This window comes from Cheilinus undulatus, linkage group 24 (assembly GCF_018320785.1).
Source record: "Cheilinus undulatus linkage group 24, ASM1832078v1, whole genome shotgun sequence".
NCBI classification, from domain to species: Eukaryota; Metazoa; Chordata; class Actinopteri; order Labriformes; family Labridae; genus Cheilinus; species Cheilinus undulatus.
In genome coordinates this window covers 14,493,933-14,514,347 of record NC_054888.1, presented here as the reverse complement: position 1 = coordinate 14,514,347, position 20,415 = coordinate 14,493,933, and the positions used below count along the sequence as shown (strand labels likewise).

Below are 20,415 nucleotides of genomic sequence, written 5' to 3'. Positions count from 1 at the left end.
AAAACAATGGGGAAAAAAACATGGAAGTGTGTCCACTTGAGGCTTCCATAAAGTATGCATTAAACGTATTTTCAATAATTTATATAATTATTATTGTGGCTTCCCAATATATGGGCGCTGTAGGTTTGAAATTTCTAGTTTGTGTGAAGTTTTTTATCCTCAAGTTTGTTTTTTAGGTAATTAAGGAATATTTTTCATGATTTATTATTAGACATGGTGGTTTTTATTCATTTTAGAGCCAAACACCATGACTTTGCACTGAAATAGGGTGTAAGTTTCATCATAGATGTTGTAGTGGCTTCATTGTGCCTGGTGGTTTTTTTATATCCTGTGAAATTCCTATAAACTCCCCACGGACACCCGAGGTTTAACATAGCATCATCTTATTATAAAACACATAATAGGATTTCCATAGTCCTTTGTCGCGAGGGCAGAACGGTAGTCAGCGTCGCGAGGCTCAAGTTTCAGGCCTCCTCTTTTTGAAGTTACGTGGAGGAGGTGCAGACGCAGGAGGAGGAGGAGAAGGAGTATTCAGAAATCAATTTTTTTTTTCTCGTTTCGCCGACACATGGGGTCAACCGAGCTGAATGGGTTCACACTGAAGGACTACTGGCTCGGACGCGGACGCACACGCAGACGCCGATGAGAGCGCGCGCGCTAATTAGGAAAACCTGGTCGAGCAATTAAGCGCGAGGAGTGAACACGCGCGGGACGGAGCGGCAGAAGGTGGGTGTTTGGCAGCTAGAAAAGTTTGTTAAGAGAGTTAAATATCTTTCTAAGCGTTAATTAAGCTTTTTTTTGTCATCCGGGGATTTATTTTACGAGCCTGAAAGTGCTCCACGTAAGGAGTTTTGGATCTGCGCGTGCCGGAGAGTGGTGAGTCTTGACGGAAAACCTGTTTTGGCTAGCTAAAACTTCAAAGGGGAGCGAAATAGCCCATTACACTACGATAAAGTCGCATTTAACTCGACTTTAAATGCGTTAAAGTTGGTATTTTTAACCCCCTGCCACATCAGAATGGCTAAATAAACCCACACGACTCCCTCCCAAGCATTACCCTGGTTTTCCTTTGTTATTTTAATGACTAACTCTCATATTAGCGGCGGTTTAACCTTTTTGCTAATCGTGTCTTTTACTGTTTCAAATGACGGCTTCATCCTGTAATCCGGCGGATTTTTGTTTCCCCACTGAAGCTTGGCAGCACTTTGTTTTCCTCAAGGAATGCCACAATTTCCAAAACAATTCAGTCTGAGTCAGCAAAGCGTGTTCATAGCCTTCAACAGCTCTTTGAAAACCCTCCTTTTAACTCCTTTTACTGCTTTTATATGAAACAGAGACGACTGCCTCTCTTTTGGTTCAACTTTTGCACTCAGTTTGGATGTCCTCCTCGAGTTCAAGCTGTACTTTTTGTGCACCACGAAGAAGAGCAGTGATTGACATTTGTAGGTGCATGTCTTTAGACTGCATGGGGATTTCATGTGCCCTCTGTCTGCTCCCTGAACCCTAAAATCCAGGCTCTCTGCTTTTGGTTAGGCAGGAATGTTCGCTTTGTCCAGATCCTCTGCCCAAAAAACTCTCCAACCCCCTCCAATCTCCTCCTGCAGCCCAGTGCAGTGACTCCTGGAGCAGAGAAAGCCATTAAATCAGCTGAGCTGCCCACATGAGCAAATAAGCTACTGTTTGAGCTGACTTTGGTTAGCTGTTGCAAAAATGTTGGCGTTTACGCCAGTTAAGTTTGTCCAGGATAAACAGTTTATGCTGATGAGCTGCTTTTGTTGTCTTCATGTAGGGAGGAAGACAGCAGCGAGGGGCATTTAACAGTATGGGTACATTTTGTCTGTTTACTGTGGGAGGAGAGACAGCCCTTTAACCTTTAAAATCTGCACCTTTGGAAACCTTTCATGGGTGTTTAATAGGAGATACACCCCTCTTTGGAGCGCTAACACCTGCTCTACAGACTAGACATCACGTCAAGAATCAAAACCTTTAAATAAAACCAACTTTTTTAGCCTTTTTGGCAGGGATTTTGCCAACAAGAATGCAAATAAGACAACCAGAACTTCAGGTTTCTATGCAATTTAAATTAAAGGAAGCAGCTTTTCTGCAGCTTTAAAATAAAGGCATAAATCTCTGCCATTATCAGGCTGATGAGATGCCAATATGAAAGAGTTTATACACGTGCATTTTCTTGCAAAATGTACATGTCAGAGCATCACCACTAGGGCTGAACAGTTTGGCAAAATTATCTAATTGTGATTTTTTTTCACCTAACATTGTGATTGCAATTTAACATGTGATTATTCTTCAGGTTCCTCATCTTATAAATCATTCTATATTCTATCACACAAAACTATTTCCCCCAGAAATTTATATCCATCTCCCTAAATCTACAAATAAATGTTCAAAAAGTCTAAGAAAATAACTAAAAATGAAAAACCTGCCCCACCACCCAAATAATTCAATAATTTTCATAAAGATACAAAAAAAATCAAAGCAACCCCCCCCAAAAAATATTAAATAAACTTCTCAAAAAATTAAAAATAAATTTCTCAAATTTTCATGAAATTACCTTAAAGTTTCAAAGCTAATTCCCCCAGAAATTTGAATCAAATTCCCCCAAAATCTACAGATAAATGTTCGAAAGTTCTACTGAGATAACTAAAAATTAGAAACCTGCCCCCCCACCCCAAAAAATCGAATCAAATTCCCTCAAAAATTCAAATAAATTCCTTTAATTTTCATAAAAGTACTAAAAAAGATCAAAGCAAACCCCCCAAAAAATCAAATAAACTTTGAAAAAATTTTTAAAATAAATGTCTCAAATTTTCATGAAATTATCTTCAAGTTTCTAAGCTAATTCCCCCAGAAATTTCAATCAAATTCCCCCAAAATCTACAAATAAATGTTCCAAAATTCTAATAAAATAACTAAAAATTTAAAAATCCTGCCCCCCACCCAAAAAAATCAAATCAAATTCCCTCAAAAATTCAAAAAAATTCCTCAAATTTTCATAAGAGTACAAAAAAAAAAAATCAGAGCAACCCCCCCCCAAAAAATCAAATAAACTTTTTAAAATTTTTTAAAAATAAATGACTCAAATTTTCATAAAATAACCTTAAAGTTTCAAAGCTAATTCCCCCAGAAATTTGAATCAAATTCCCCCAAAAGTTACAAATGTTAAAAATTTCCGTAAAAATACCAAAAATCTTCTAAAGAAGTTTCCAAAGAAATTTGAATCAAATTTCCAAAAATGTACAAATTTCTCACATTTTCAAGAAGATACTTTAAATTTTCAAAGCAACTCCCCCCCAAAAAATCAAATCAAATTCCTAAAAATATCAAAATATATTTTTTTAAATTTCCGCAAAAATATCTTATAACTTCGAAGCAAAATCCCCCAAAATTTACAATAATTTTTTTCTAAATTGCAAATTTGATATGAATTGTAATGAAGGGGTTGATGACTTTATGGATTTCTTATTTTGAAGAAGACAAAAATATACAAAAACAAGGAAGGTAGGAACTTTTGTCAATTATTCTAGAAAAATATATAATAAAATATTAATAAAATATTGGCACCTGAATGTTTGCATTCAGCAAAACACCTCTGCTTAAAAAAACGTATTAAAGTGGTATTTCAAAAACACATTCCAGGTCAAAGAAATATTGCACCCTCTGCGATTTGAAAATTGCATTAGGTCATGTTGTGATTTAATCTTTATTTCGATTATTTGCCCAGCCCTAATCACCACTGAGGCTTTTGTCGACTCTGCATTTAGGTCATTATACATCATGTTTTCATCCTCTTATAGAAGGTTATTTGTGCAAAAGCAGCCTTTTAAGTCACTTTATATTGTTGTAATAGTAAAAAATCAATGCATTATTAACTTTCTCAATTGATTCAGCTCAAAAATGCCCTGAAAGGGCCTCCACATGGCTGAGCAAGGATCTTGAATTCTCTCTGAAATCATTTTTAAAAGTCTAATTTTACTCAAACTCTGCCTCAAATCATAGGATAACAACTCGCTGATATTTTATAAAGTGGTCACATTAAACTATGCAAGCATTTGCAATCATTAAAGGATAAAAATCTCATTAAACTGACTACTGCGTGGCGTCTAGGTCACTTTTTCCCCTCTGCAGTCATTTTAAAATGTTTAACTTCATTAAAAGTGCTTTGTCGAATCAGAGGATTGAAAGAATTGACTCACCCTTAAGTAGTCATAGTCTGGAATAAGGATTTTTTTCTCTAAAAAAAAGCAGCTTTTCAAGTAATTAAACCTCGCTGAAACAGGAGCAAAATCAATGCACACTCAATTTCCTCAACTCTCTCTCCTTAAAGCTGAAAAATCTGCTCTTTTGGCCCACATATAGAGATAAAATGGTCTGTTTCCCCCTCTAAAAAGATCAGAACTGTATCATTTAAGTCAAGCTCTGAAACTTAAGTACTGCATGATGTTAAATCATAAAGTGTTTATTGTAACAACCATTGCTTTATCCATTTAGGGATGAAGCCAAAATAATTACATGTTGACTAACTAGAAGGGATGTTAGGGCTGTCAAGATTAATCAAGTTAATCTTGATTAAGTAAGGCCAACAATTAGAGCACTAATTCTTTTAATCACGATTAATCTTGTGCTTTATTGACCCTTTAGACACACTTGGTTAAGACACGTCGGTTTGTCCTTGTCAAAAGCGATCTGAACCTTTATTATGATCTCTGATTTCATTTTTAATCCATGACAAGTTCCTTTTTTTGTTGAATATGTTCATGTTATCTTTGATAAAAGCAGGTCTGTATCCAATAGGAAGTCAGTTACCCTTATTTTAAGACGGCAGAAAAGTCTAAACAGGAGGATTTTAAAATGCAAATAAAAGGGTGAGATTAATCGCAGTTAACTACAGAAAACTCTGAGATTAATTGGGACTTAAAACTGTATGTTATGACAGCCCTAATTGCAACACATTTAAAAAGCAATACAAGTAGTGTCAATTTAAATCAGCTTTACGTGATTATTTGCTTTAAAAGGTCTATTTTGAAGTTATCAGCGTCACCTTTTAGGGAGAAAATTTGCATTTGTTTTCATATTATCCCTAAAATTAATAAATTACTTGGATTTATGAGAAGAAGTAAGAAAATGAAAATTGTACTTGTTGAAAGAAAAGAGAAAAAAGTCTTAAAAATTGGAAAATCATTAAAAAAAAAGGTAAGTTCATCTAGTGACTCATCATATCTATTACACATTGTTTTGGGATGCATTCCATGATATGCCCTGCAATACAATTAATCATTGATAAAACGATTTGAGTCAATTTTATGGGAATGTAAACTGCAGTAGAGATTTTGCAGCCCTTTGGCTAAAAATCTTTTATTTCTGTAGAGCTCTCTGATAGTTTGCATAGCTATACAACCTAGAAATGAAAGTAATGCTTGTGTTCTTAGACATTGTATTTCGAGAAACATTAACATTACAGAATTAAAATTGTCCATAAACTGATTTTAACACACGTTATCTAAAATCCACCACCAGGGGGCTCTCAATCAAAACAATAACAAAAGATTAGTAGAGGCAGCTCCACAAATCTCTGCTGTTTACTTCTTGTTTTGAATTTAACACTTACTTTAGGCTATTCAATTATAGCAAAAGTACTGGTTTTTTTATATTGTCTTATTTTCATGAGTAATGCATAACTGCAGAATTATGAACAGTTTCTACAGAGGTGAAAAGTCTGAGGATCTTGTGTTTACTGCAGCAGATTATGGCCATCAAACATGCAACAAGTCAGCAGAAACATGAATGAGATTCCTGTTAATGTGGATATATCAGGGGAAAAATTCCATATTAAATCTTTCAATAAGCATGGTGTTGTGAGCTCAGATGTTTTTGCATCCCTACTTATTGGTATTCTGACATTTCAGAAATCATTCTAGCTCTCAAAGCATCCTGTTTCACTCAAGCTCTACCTCAAACCAAAGAAAGAATGATTAAAACTTGGATGGATTATGAGGAGCTTTGTGGAAAATATCAAAGTTTTAGGGTGGCTTCATCATCCAAGAATTGCTCTTTTAGCAGAAGAGGCACGTACTGTGGTGTTCCAGCTGTTTTCAAAGCAAAGTCACATCCAGTAAAGAGGTTTCCAGGTGTCTGTGTGACTGATAAGAAAGCAGACACTGGAGGACTAATTCAGACATCAGCATTCTTCAGCGTCTTGTTTCGGCCGTGGTGGTTCCACTTGTATGCAGATAAACGTCCATTAGTGGTCAAACTGCTGTAAATTCATGACTCTTCTGGCAAGATGCTCCAGAACGGGTCACGTCCTCAAAAAACAGCTCATACCAGAGTCTTGAATCTCAGCTCTCAAGGAGAGTTTAAATGGAGGAAACCCAAGCCTGGCAGAAGTGGGTCGTGTCTTGTTTAAAGGGACAATTCACCCGGTTCAGAGCAGGAGTGGCTTTTAAATCTGAACTTTTTCACTCGTGAGAACACTAAAGAGCGTTAGAGAGTGAACTTCAGGCTGCGAAACAACCTCCTTGTTGGTTTGTTTGTGTTTCAAAGTGCTTTTTTACATGTTTATGTGCTCTACACCTCTGCTTTAACACCCACAGCACAGCACATAGGTGGGGTTTGTAATTGCACGTTGGGGTAAAACAGATGTCACCTCCCAGCTGTGCATGGTCCCGGGTCACAAAGCTGACTCCGTTTTATGCAATTTCCCCCTCCTAGCATCCAGAAGGAGCTCTTTTGTTTTAATTTTCTCCCAGATTACAGTTTGAACCCCCTGGATTGGGTGAATCTTCCTTTTAAACCCTCTTTTCTGAGTGCGATTAGTCGGATTTTATGAAAGGGACTTTCAGACTTAGTTTCAGATATGAGAAAAATCTCAGGCCCATAATTTTCCCCGTCTGGCTCCAGCCAAGAAAACGCCAACTTCCAGCGTGCTATCATAGTTTTGGTTTAGCTGTCGAGCGTCTGAACTTTCACCATGACGGCTCTGGTTTTGAGGAGAACATTCCTCCTGGTCAGGCTCGGACAAGTCAGCCTTAACCAAAGCGAACAAAGATGCCAGTTTGGAGAGAGGAATGGATGAGTAACCTGGCCAGGGGAGACAGAAAAAAGCACTGATCGAAAGAGACATGCCTCAAGATGCTTGTAATGGCTACAGCCTTAAATGAGTCATGAAATTCTGGTAATCTTCTGTGTTACACCCTTTATTTTGAAAGGAGAAATTTACACAAGATGCATCCAATACATCCTGATGTTTCTGTAGGGCTTATGCTCTTAAGCTTGGTTGTCAAACTGGCTTAGAAATCAACTTTAAAGGTACAATACGCCACATTTTTGCACTTTAATGTCTTAATTGATCAAAAATGATTAAACCTCTCTACTAAATGTCTCTGCTTTGGTCCATAGGAGCTCGTTTTCATCAGGAAAGGGGGCTGGAGCTACCTACATCATCATCTTTTGTTACTGTTTTGATTTAGAGCCTCTCTGTGGCATTCAAAACCAGTTTTCATCAGAGATTTTTGCTCTACTAGGTGTAGAAAATGTCCATTTAAAATATTTAAGCAAACAAATGAGAGACAAAGTTAACAATGGGGTGCTTTATTGGAGTCTGGCAATCAATTTAAGGAGAGAAATATTACCAAAGGAATGGTCTTTTGCCCCTCTAAAAAGGGAAACTTAAGAAAGAAAACCTTAAAGAAGTCTGGTTGTCTGAAGCCTCTTTTTGTTTTAGATTCTTAGAGGTGCAGAAGAAGCCTTTAAGCTATTTTTAAGAGGGAAAGTGAAGCGAAGTGACTTAAAAAAATGACAATTTAAAGTCTTCTGTTGTCTAAAGATCCAGATTGGTTTAATTAAGTTTCCTCTTTTTCTTCTCTGAGGTATTAAAGGGTTTTTTTTTAGCCATTTTCAAGAGCTATACTGATGAACCGTGACTTTAAAACACATCATTAAAAAGTCAAAGGGTGGCTCACGATCCAAACTGGTCTGAAAGCAATTTTTTAAATTAAGAGAGCGAAATTTTCTGCCATTTTTAAAGGTTAAATTACGGCTAAAAGTACCATAAACATTGGAGATGTTCTGCAGATGCCAAATCTGTCAAATTGAGCCTTTTCTTTCAGTTTACAGAGGCTCTAAAATTTGCTTTTCAGCTGTATTTAAGGAGGAACCTGAGTAATCATGACTTGGAAAAAAAAACGACCATTGAGAGTCTTAGGTTGTCTGCAGACTCCAAGGCATTTTTTTACATTCTCAAAAGCTTTAAAGGAAGCTTTTTGCTGTTTTTTAAAAGGAAACAAATAAGTCATGACTCCAAAAGTACAATAAAAGATTCAGGTTGTCTGCAGAAACTAAATCTGTTGAATGAAGTTGCTTCTTTAGATTCTGAGAGGCTCTAAAAGCTTTTTTTGCCATGTTTGGTTGAGGAAATATCCTGTAGACGTTAAAGCTAACCAACTTAAGATTAAATTATGATTTAGGTGCTTTAATTACAATTAGGCTACATGGACAAAAGTTTTTTCATTCGTTTTATTTATTTTTTTTCCAAACTAATCATGACATGACAACAATAATGACACTTATGATTAAAAACCTGCTATTAAACATTTTTAGGTTGTCTGCAGACTAAAAACCAGTTGAATCAAACTCTTTCTGTAGATTGTTGAGTTGAGTTTAATTTTTTTCTTTATTCTTTTAGGCTTTAAGAAGTTTTTTTTTTTTTTTTGCCATTTTTGAGAAGGAAACCAGTCATAACCTAAAAACTACTATTAAAGTCTTGTGATGTCTGCAGACTGTAAATCAGTTTAATCAAACCTTTTCTGTAGATTCTTGACGGCTCCAATGAAAGCTATTTAGCCATTTTGGTTGTAAAATTATGCCTTTTTTTTATCCTGTTTGTTTGAGGAAATGTCCATCTAGGTATTTAAGCAAACAAACACCAGGTGAGCTAAAAAGTAGAGGCTTTAGCTGTAGTCCTGGATTAAATTCCAGGTTAAAAAAAAGGCCCTTATTAAGAAACGCTTGAATCGAACTTTTCTATAAATTCTTGGAGGCTATCAGCAGATATAAAGTTTCCTGCAGGCTAACCCGTATATCATCCATAAATATCAGCCTTTATCGGCTGTAAATGTTAGCTGTATGTATGAATGAATAAGTGGAGTTTTAGGCAGGACTAACTGTCCTACATCAGCTGAAGTCTTTCTTTGCACTTTAAAGTAAGCTTTAAGGTCAGAACTACATTTTATACTTCTAAAGTTGCTTCATAAATATCCACATATCTGTTAAGACAAATCAAATTCATTGCATCCCTGTTTTTTGGCAGGGAAACAGATCAAATATGTCTTTTAAAAAAAACTCCATTAAAGTCTTGGATTGTTTGCAGACTCCAAGCTGTTTCTTTGGATTCCCAGAGCTCTTAAATTAATCATTTTACTCTGTGTGGTTGAGGGGAAACATCCGTTAGTTGGTAAACGAAACTTAACTGAGATAATTTAACAAACAAGGTGATTTGGTTGTTCGTCCCACATTAATTTTAGTGACAAAATGTAGCTTCAAGTGGCCTTTTTGGGGTTTGAGACCTTTAAGTTTCTACCAGCATCTACCGAGTTTCCAACTTCTTAAAGCTGAAGTTTGTCATTTTAGCTGATTTATTTGTACTTTTCATTCTACTATCATTTCAAAGCCTGTAGCCTTTCTAGAGAGCACTCAAAGACGCACTGTTTTTCTTCCTTTTACCAGATTTGATTAAATGTGGTGTGCATGTTTTAAAAAACAGGTAAAGGATGTTTCTAGTGAGTTTTATTAGGATTTATCAGAGGTGTTTTGAGTTCTAAGGGTGCTACAGAGCCATTTTTGGTGAATTTTCGTCCACTCAGTGTTGAGGCAGACTCAAAGTTTATGGGTCAGCAACTCCCAAAAAAAAACAAGATACCAACAGGTGTTTCACAGCATTTATTTAGCTTCATTCAAGGACTATTCTCAGGAAATTTGCTACCAGTCAGACCTACAGTTTAGGAGGAGGTGTAAAAAATGTGTCTTATAAGTGGTGGACAATCCATCATAGTCGACTCAAAAAAGCTTCTTCTCTCAGCAGTTATAGCGCCACCATCTGGCCAGTTTGGTTCATATTTATTGGGAAGGTAGTGCATGGAAGCTCCAGTCATACTGGTGAGTTTAGTGTTTCTAGCACATTCCATCTCCTTGGAGTTGGAGCATTTTTAACGGATAAATAATTGAAAACCAATGCAAGAACACTACTAACACAATGGAGCCTTAAATAGACTCCAAGAAGGGTTTTGAGATATTTTTAAGAAAGAAACCATCTAATTATGACTAAACTTATCATAAGCAGTCTTGGGTTGTCAGCAGACTCCATTTCTGTCAAATCAAACTTGTTCCATAGGTTATCAGACGGCCAGATTTACTCTAAATGTGCTCAAAAATGTACCGTCTCTGTCTTTGTCACAGTCACGTGTGATGATCAAATAGTTGTTTTAAAGTCTTTAAAGGTATAATTCCTGGCAAGGTGGCAGGAAACAAATTCCTCAGCCCCATTCACTCCTTCAGTATCATAATTGCAGCAGCAGGTCTCCTCACAGCTAGCGGCAACCTGCCGGCGGATGCTTTGAAGTTTGATTAAGCAGCTCAGGCTCTGAGTAGCAGGGAGGTGTGAGACTGAAGGTGTAGCAAACTGTCACTAAGGTTACAGGTCTGAATCCAAGAGTGCTGTGCTGTTTACACGTGGATACCTGCATGTGTGAGAGATCTGCAGCCGATTAAGCCAAAGAATGTGGCTGTTTATTTCTCTGACCTGCTGTCGAGGTCGGACTAAAACACTTGCATGCAAGATTTGATCGAGCGGTCAGTGAGGAAAGGTAAGCCTGTAAATGCTCGCTTGTTTTACCCAAGGAGAAGATTGAGGGTAAAGGTAACACGGGGTGAAGAGGTCGCTGATTGTCTCAGTTGGTAGTTTAGAAAAGGGATAAAGGACGTTGTTTATATGCTTGATTCTCAACTAGTGGGTTGCAGGGTGATTGTCAGTGGATTGTGGCAAAAAGTCTATGATGTGCTTTTATTTTGAAGGACAAGTCTCCATCCCTTTCTCTAACGCAGTGATACTCAACGTGTGGCTCATTTGTGATGATTTGTGGTTCTTCTATGTCTTAATTTGAATCATTATTCCCCCAAAAAAAACCTTAAAAAGGAACATTTTACCTCAGAAATTATCCATTGCAAGTCACATTAATCACTTTGTTTCCCACACTTACACAGTGGGCTTTAATTTTCAACCTCTGTTTTTTGTCTGCATTTTTCCATTGTCATTATTTGCTTTTTTTTTTCAACTTTAATTACATTTTTACATTTTTAGCACATTTTTGACACTTTTATCCAGCTGTTTGCAATTTTTTCACCTTTTTTTTGGCCTTTTTGCCACTTCTCGCCCATTTGAGCTGTCTCTTGCAATTAAATCCCACTAATTTCTCATTTTGCCACTTATTTTTGCTTTTTGCCCGTTTTTCCCACCTTTTTTCAGATTTTTGCCCATATTAGTCGCTTTCACTTATTTTCTACACACTTTTGCCTTTTTTGGACCATTTTTGCCACCTGTAACTAATGTTTTTGCCACTTTCTGCTCTTTTTAGCCACTTTTCTCCCAGTGTTTGCCACTCTAAGCCCATTTTTGCCGCTTCTTTTTGTTACTTTTCTCCCATTTTCACACTTTATCCTGCTTTTTGCAATTTTTTGTTCCTTTTTTGCCACTCCTTGCACATTTAAGCCGCGTTTTGCAATTAAATGCCACTTTTTGCCTATTTTTCCCACCTTTTTTCCCGATTTTTGCTCATTTTAGTCACTTTTCACTCCTTTTTTACCACTTTTAACTCATCATTTGGTCACTTCCCACCCATTTTTTGCCACCTTTCTCCCAGTGTTTGCCGCTTTTTGACCATTTTTGCCACCTTTAACTTATTTTAATTTCCACTTTTCACCACTTAGATTGTGGCTCTTGTAAATGTATTTTTCAACAACTTGGATCTTTGAGCAGGTTTGAGTAGCACTGCTCTAACACATTTTTTGCTCCATCTCAAGCCAAAAACTGCCCCACTTTCATTAAAAACATTTGGCTGTGATTGTAAAACACAGGAAATTTGGGTCAAAATTTCTCTGAAAGAAGGTGTTTGTTGGTTTTGATAGTCGACCAGTTGTGAACCACTGATTATGATTAAACTTTTGGTCCTGTCTGAGGCTAAAACCTGACATGCAAAGGATCTTCCATATCTGGAAATGTCCTTAAACTTGTGCCGTAACTCGTGAATACAAGGCATTCAGAAATATCAGACTTAGGATGTGGTGGATACCTTCAGAAAGGTGCATTCATATGATCTCTTCTTGTGAAGACACCATTAGTCCAGGGAACCTTTCAATAAAGGCCCTACTTTTTTCTAATAGAGGTGCCAAATCTAGAGTGGTTTAAAGGGAATGTCAAAGGAAATTGACAGGAAAAACACTTAATATTCCCATGTTTTTGAGTGGAAATGCTGATGTTTTGTATTTTTTCTTAAATGTGCAGTATGTAAATACCATTTCCAGGGGGCTCTCAATTAAAACAATAACAAAAGATGGCAAGTAGAGACCTAGACATGCTGTTCAGCTGTGCTCATGCTAGCTGCTTATGTTATCTTTTAAATTTTGGACTCTGTTCAACAGAAATGACAATCAAACAATAAGCCAACATTTTGGTTTCATAGATGAACTTCAAATAATAAGGGAGAAAAGCTGTTAAAAGTGGCCTTCCTCATTTGTTCTGCAAGCTGCACACAAAGCATTCTGGGATTGCTTAGGGTGCTACCTGGAAATGCATACTAGGGCTGGGCGACTTTGGAAAATGATCTAATTGCTATCCCCCCCACTAGATTCTGCAGTTTTGACACCAGGTGACGTGGCTGACAAACTCTCCAAATATTGCTTTTTCCAGCCCAAATGCCAAAAAATGACGACAATTCAGCTTCAAATCACTGCAAAATTTGAAGAATTGCTTATTTTTGTATGTTAAAGCCTGGAAAACCAACCATTTTGGACATTTTGTCCTCATAGTAATGACTCAAATGAACCTAAATGTAGCAAAAAAGATGGCCTTAGTTGACCTACTTATTGAAAAATGGCGTGGTTGTGTTTACCAGTGGTTTTCCAACTTTTTGCCCACTTAAAATCTAGCCAAAATCTGGAGGCACACCACACTTATATCCATTGGAAAACAGCCTCTTTAACACATGTTACGGTTTCTTTTATTGATGTTTTGTTGTAGTAATAACTCCTTGTACAAATTCCCATGGTACGCCCAGAGAACCACTGATGACCCTCAAAACACTTAAACATTGAGCCCATACATTCCTTTAACAGTTTAAGTTGAACAGAATGCATCAGATTTACCCCCCAGTTTGAGAGTGAAACCATCACTTCTAGCTGTGTCTGTAGTCCTCAGTTCATTCTTGCTGCTCAGTGGAAAAATCTTCTTTCTGAGCTGTAACCTCAAGAAAAACAAAAACAGTCAAACTGTGCAAAAGAGCATATGTTTGCAATACAATGGTGGGTCAGTGAACTATAAAAGGACCAAATCAAAACAAAAACAAGACTAAAAGGATTAAAAAGTCTGTTTTTGTTCCTCTTCCAGAGCTGGTTTAGCTCCACGGTCACCTCGGCACCATGAGCTGGAGCTTCCTCACTCGTCTGCTGGACGAGATCTCCAACCACTCCACGTTCGTGGGGAAGGTCTGGCTGACTGTGCTGATCATCTTCCGCATCGTGCTGACAGCCGTCGGAGGTGAAACCATCTACTACGATGAGCAGAGTAAATTTGTGTGTAACACGCAGCAGCCCGGATGTGAGAATGTTTGCTACGATGCGTTTGCACCACTCTCACACGTCAGATTCTGGATCTTTCAGGTGAGGTCAACACCACATTTCTGCTGTGACGTTTTCAGCTTTATTATGCCTGACGGTCTAAGTCTTATCTCTTTTTCTAGGTGATTATGATCACAACCCCCACCATTATGTACCTGGGATTTGCAATGCACAAGATTGCAAGAAGTGAAGACAGCGAGTACAGACCTGTGAAGAAGCACAAGAAGAGGATGCCCATCGTGAGTCGAGGCGCAGTTCGAGACTACGAAGAGGCAGAGGATAATGGAGAGGAAGACCCCATGATTGCTGAAGAAATCGAACCAGAGAAGGTGGAAAAAGCAGACAAAAGTAAGATACAGATGAGCTGTTATTTGCTTCCAATTCAGAGAATAATTCAGATTCTAAATTGTTTGTTTCTTTTCTTTAAAGGTGCAGAGAAAAAGCACGATGGTCGTCGGCGAATCCTCCGTGACGGCCTCATGAAAGTCTATGTTTGCCAGCTGATGTGGCGCTCCGCCTTCGAAATCGCCTTCCTCTTCGGCCAGTACATCCTCTATGGCTTCGAGGTGATCCCTTCCTACATCTGCACCCGCTCGCCGTGCCCCCACACGGTTGACTGCTTCGTGTCCCGCCCCACAGAGAAAACCATCTTCCTCCTCGTGATGTACTTCGTCTCCTTCCTCTGCCTGATCCTCACCATCTTCGAAATCATCCACCTCGGGATCGGCGGTATAAGAGATACCTTCCGCAGGAGGGCAACTTTGACCTCACGAGGCCCACGACCGATCTCACGCGCCATGCCGACAGCTCCGCCCGGATACCACGCCACCATGAAAAAGGAGAAGCTTAAAGGGGAGCTGAGGGACTTGCCGATGGGCGACTCGGGGCGGGAGAGCTTCGGGGACGAGGTGCAGTCATCCAGGGAGATTGAGCGGTTGAGGAGGCACCTGAAGCTGGCACAGCAGCACCTGGACCTGGCCTACCAGGCTGACGAAGGGAGTCCTTCACGGAGCAGCAGCCCGGAGGTGAACACGGCTGCTGAGGCGGCTGCCGAGCAGAACCGGCTCAACTTCGCCCAGGAAAAGCAGGGAGAGACCAGTGAGAAAGGTAGAGATGCTTAACAAGGTGGTCTTTCCCATGCAAATGCAAAGAGTAACTAAACCCTTAGTTTAAGCTGAATGTCAGAAAATAGGCCTGAGAGAGAAGGGGGATAGGACATGCCCACTCCAACCTTCCTGCTGTCCCTGATCAGCCACGTCATCATTATGTCTGTGCTGCTTTGTAGATTTGATTATGAGCCATAATGGTGAGAGTGTGTATTTCTATTTTGATCTTATTTCCAACTCAGCTCCTTCAGTAAGTCTAAAATACACTGTTTACGGAAAAAGAGTTATATTGAAGCTGTTAAGAGCAAAAAATGCTCCACTGAAACCCATTCAAACTAGGATTTTAGATCTCACTTCCATTCAAGCATAAAACATGCATTTTATTATCTGAGTGTCAATCTGGACTTTTAATTTTTACTACTCTCCACCAGATGGTGCCATTTTGACCATATTTGGCATATTGCAAAAAAACATGCTGTCTTCACTGAATGGCACTGTCACAACCCCTACCCCCCAAGTAAACAAATTTACTTTGCACGTAGTATATTGAAATCTTTCATTTTTCTTTTTGTTTTCTTTGAAAAACATGGTGGCATCACGACAAAAGACTGGCATTCAAAGGGTTGAAATTTCAAAAAATTAATGGATATTTTAAATATCAATAATTAGATTAGTTGTAATGGAAATAGCTGGGTCAGTAAAAGTGGAATAAAATAATAATGTGTGATATTTTTTTAAAGCTAACAATTGAAAAGCGCATTTTTTATGCGTAGCAACAGAGAGTCAGTATTCTAGTAACTCCAGGGACTCCCTCTGTCTCTGGAGTTGGTTAAAGCATACAGGATGGTCCAAACTAATATTTTAAGAAACGTTTTACAAATGACTCTCAAACCAGCACAAGTGTCACTTATTAACTCTGGCTATGTTTTCATTTGAACTCATTTTTTGTGTCTTTTTTGCAATGATGGGTATAAAAACCACTGTAAATCATGAAAATTTCAGATTTTTAGAAAGCTTCCCATGACCCTTGATTCAGTGTCTCGTTACCCCCTGTGGTGTCCCGGCCCTCGCTTTGCAAGCACTAATGTAGATGACAGGTTCATTAGTTATCTAATTTTAAGAGAGGGTTGAAAAGTGGCAACAGTGGGTTACAGAGGCAAAAGTATGCAAAGAGTGGCAAAAATTGGTGGAAAAAGTGTTGAAAAACTGTTCAAAAGCAACAAATTCACAATCTCAGGTTACAGCACTACATTACCCACAGTCCTAGAGTAACTCATCACATTTGATTGGTTAAGCCTGCATTTACCCACAAAACATCTGCATTCTACCGCTAAAAGTGAATTTACCAGTCAATTTTTAAACAAAAGACTGTTAAACACTGAAACAACGTTTCTGGTCATGTAGAAAAGTGCTCTCGCCTCATGACCAACCACTTCCTTAACGGAAAATCATGACCTGAAGTTCAAAAAGCATAACCAGATGTTTTTGGTGAAACATGGCTTTGCCACATTTTTGTTCCATTTGAAACCCAAACTGTCCCAAGAGATGGTAACATACCCTTCAAAATAAAAGCACATCATAGACTTTTTACAATTATTTCCAGACTCACATCTGCAACCCATTAAAAAAAAGACTTTGCGTCCCACTTTTGGGTCCCGGCTCCACGAGTTTAGAACCGAGGCACAAATTTTATGTTGGTGACCTCATTTTAAGAATCACATGGTTAATTCGCAATCTCTGGCAGCAGTCTAACATTACCCAGAATTCTAGAGTGTCAGAGCAACATCTTTACCTGTGGAGCTTCCTTCTTCTTCTACTAGAATGAACTGTTTTTATTGAACGGTTTGAACAGGGAGGCAGTGATATTTGGTCAGGTTAAACCCACACGCTAGGATGTTTTCATTTTTGAGCTTAGAGTCTCTTAGCGACAGGTGCCATAGCAACATCTCTGATTGGTTGAACCCACATTTAACCACAAATCCCCCTTTTATTGGTGTTATTAGTGACTCTCCTGTATTATAAAGATGTTTAAAATAAGCAAACAATTGAACATGATCATGAAGAACAGCGGTCCAGTGGCTCACAAGATGCTTTCCAATAATATATTCTCCTTCCAACCATTCTTTGTATAAATGACTACATTAAAAATGTTTTTAAGGCTGTTGTGCTCTCTTGCACCACAACATTATGCTTACATTTCTGGATAGTGGGCTCCCCAGCCTCTGTCACTGTTATTTTGGGGGTCTGGGCCTGACTTTTTTTTAGGAAGCCTGGTGTCCATAGGGTCTTAAAGTATTTAAAAAAAAAAAAAAAAAGCCAAAATTAAGGCTATTAAAAAGTCTTAAATGCAAGACTATAAGATCTTTATTTTTAGAGAAATACAAAAAGGTTGTAGGCTTTAAAATGCTTTGAAATGAGAATTAAAGAGTATTAAAAGTATCCTGAAACTAAATGTATGCTGTTCTACTTTTTAGTTTTGCAGTGCAAAACACATAAAAACTGTAAATCAAGATTGTGATACAACTACTTTCAGGCATCTTAAGAAAAAAATATGACCCTCTGTTGTTAGCTACCGTTTGGTTTCAGGGTTTTTTCTCATAGTTTAGTCTAAAAATTTTCCAAAAAATCCCTAATTTGCTTACCTAGAAATACTATCCGCATTTTCTTTGTTGTCACATTTCTGCATATCAGCGCAAAACGAAAAAATAAGTGGACAAGAAATTCAACCTAAGATCGTCTTACTATGTATTAATAAAGTATAAAATTTAATGTCAGAGTTTCTGTAAGCTTGTGTGTGATAAAGCTTGTTTTAAGGAAAACATGGTTTATACCTTTATTTAGCCAAAGCACTACACTACCCACAATCCTAGAGTAACACCAGCTTCTATGATTGGTGGGGCCTTCTGCCTGCTGCCACCAGTGCAGTGATGAGTTCAGCCTGTATAGAGCGGTCAGTGTGCACATTTTTAACACATAAACAGAGAATTTCAGTACTTAAAATGTTAAAATATTGAGATTTGGACCCTAAGTGGTCAAGTGGTGCATCTGAGAAAGTGGTCTAAGGGTTTAGTAACTCTTAACGATGTTTTTAAAGACATTTTTCTTGTAATGCCTTGCTCTGCAGCAAGATTTTCTACCAGTCGGTGCTGTTAGTCACCAAATTTAACCTGAAAACTTGAACTAACCAGCAACTTGATTAAGAGGCCTAAAACATCTTGAGTGAACACCTCTTTAAGAGCAAAGATTCCTACTTTCCTGTGATTTTTTTTTTGGCCTAGATATGCCAACTTATTGAGTGATTTAAGCATCAAGTGTGCTGCATTTTTATTCAAAGTACTGAGCGAGTCATAGTAGCAGACCTGAACCTTGAGCTAATTTTTGGTGGAGAAAACATCTGGAAGAAAAGTAATGCCAACCTATAAAAATACTTTTTCCATAAGTCATGTTTTGCAACTTGCAATGAACCCACTAACATCAAATGAGATTAAGTTTCATTGAATTTATGTAAGAAAATGATTTAAAAACACCCTGGAGAATTGCAGAGTGAGAGTTTACAGCTTGAAGTTGATTTTCTGAACACTTGGTGCAGAAAATTGTGATATGTGATGCAAGGATTGACTGTTTAAATGCAGTTTAAGCTTTCTAATGAATAGCCTACTTCAGATTTGTTTTGGTTAATTAAAGCCTGACCTCTACTAAGAGAGGAACTTTTGAAGTGAAGGTTTTTGAGTGAGCAGACGTGCTGAATCTCTCTCTTGTTTTGCTCTTCCTCCCCTAGGAATACATGCCTGAGCGTGCTTCCTGCCTCAAACGTCTGCGCCTCCATTCCTACTGGCCTTAAACACATGGGGGAAGCACATATGGGAGTGCAGTCAGACCACTGAGGGAGACCAAGAGCGTGTGTTTGTGTGCGTGTGTGTGTGCGTGGATGAGAGAAACGTGCCTTTCAGTATTAGGGGTCGGCCTGAACGCCTGACTGAGGTTCATCTCCACGACTGTAAACTTGAAAGCCGGCCACATCTCCAGTTTCTACTCGCCAGCTTCGACCGTGCCTTCAGCTGAAACCATGTCTACACCCTTTTTTTTTTTTCCTGTACGCCCACTCTATGTTTTTGTGGCCATGCTGTAATCCTCCATTTCAAACCTCGCAAGGATTACGGAAAGCTCCTCCAGCCGAGTCTACTTTAGTTGTCTGTCTCACAAAAGAGATGCTGTTTATAAAAACGTCCCTGAATCATAACTTTGTCGGCTTCGGAGAGATTTCAAGCAACGCAGCCTGGAGTTACGCCGTGAACGGAGCACGTGCAGTAGATTTTTGGGGGGGGGGGCTTAACATGAACTAGATAGGTCACATTTCACAGATTTGATTCTAGGGATTATTGTTGAATAGCTGGAACCACACCATTAATTTCATACTATTTTACAGATTCTGTAGCCTGTATATTTGCTCAAATTGGCCAAAATGTTTACCTGGGAAATGCTTGAATTCTGTAAAGACCGGAACTGTTCCAAGAGATTTCCAATTACAATCAATTCATTTAAACATTTTTTACTTCTTGACCAAAGCTCTGTCCAGATTAGAAGGAAGTGAACGCCACCTGTTTCACATAACTGCTGAAAAATAGGCTCTTGGATGTTAGATAATCCTTTTTTTCCTTTCCTTGATTTATGTACAAAACAAATGATTCATAATGTTGGTGAAGAAAGCTTAGAAAATGTCACTTTTTCTTTCGTAAAACAGCTGAAAACATCTGTCTCCCGGGCTACCGTCAACAATGACATTCCATCCTCGTCCTTTCGATTTACATTTTTCTCCGCTGAGACATATTTTCCATCCTTGACGTGCACCGCTGCCCCTCCGCTCCTGAAACACGGGTGCTTTTCATGCACCCTGAAGAGAAAGAAAACCCAGCTGAGGAGGGGATGACAGTTGGCTGCTGACGCACAGCCCGGCGCCATGTAAACACAAACTCATTCTCCATTCATCATGAGACTTTTGATCAATCGCTTTCCGTGTCCAGTGTACTTTGGTTTTATGATCTTTGGCTGGAATAATGAAACTGCAGATCGCCAAAGAGCTGTTTGATGCTGTATTTTTGTAATCATCTCAATTTCAACATTTCATACAAGGTACGACGCTCCATTTTTTGAATATGGTACTTTTTTTCAATGCTTTTTTTTCTATTGTCAGTTTTGTAGTTTTTGTAACTGTAGAGATTATTTTGTCTTCAGAGTAAATAAATATATTTGAACGGTATCTTTTTAAGCCTTTGGGGTAGTTGCTGCTTGTTTTGTTTCTCCTGTTTCTCTGACAAAGTCTTGATTGAGAACACCTGAAAGTTAAACATGCAAATGTTCAAAGGGACAAAGCACTTTAATACTTGAAGAAATACAAACCCTGGTGTAAAAT

General features: G+C 38.3%; 1 protein-coding gene across 2 annotated transcripts; it reads left to right on the top strand.

Annotated features, from left to right (window-relative positions):
• The first annotated feature begins 554 nt into the window (after nt 1–554).
• Nucleotides 555–20,262, top strand: LOC121506144 (gap junction gamma-1 protein-like). Of its 2 annotated transcripts, none has more exons than XM_041781747.1 (5): nt 555–726; nt 13,670–13,941; nt 14,022–14,247; nt 14,329–15,006; nt 18,784–20,262. In XM_041781747.1, exons 2-5 carry the CDS (start codon nt 13,702–13,704, stop codon nt 18,795–18,797), a joined length of 1,158 nt encoding a protein of 385 aa, XP_041637681.1. In that variant the 5' UTR covers nt 555–726; nt 13,670–13,701; the 3' UTR covers nt 18,798–20,262. The 2 variants fall into 2 exon arrangements, with proteins under 2 accessions (XP_041637681.1, XP_041637683.1); XM_041781749.1 differs by lacking the exon at nt 555–726 and adding an exon at nt 733–876.
• Nucleotides 20,263–20,415: the final 153 nt, after the last annotated feature.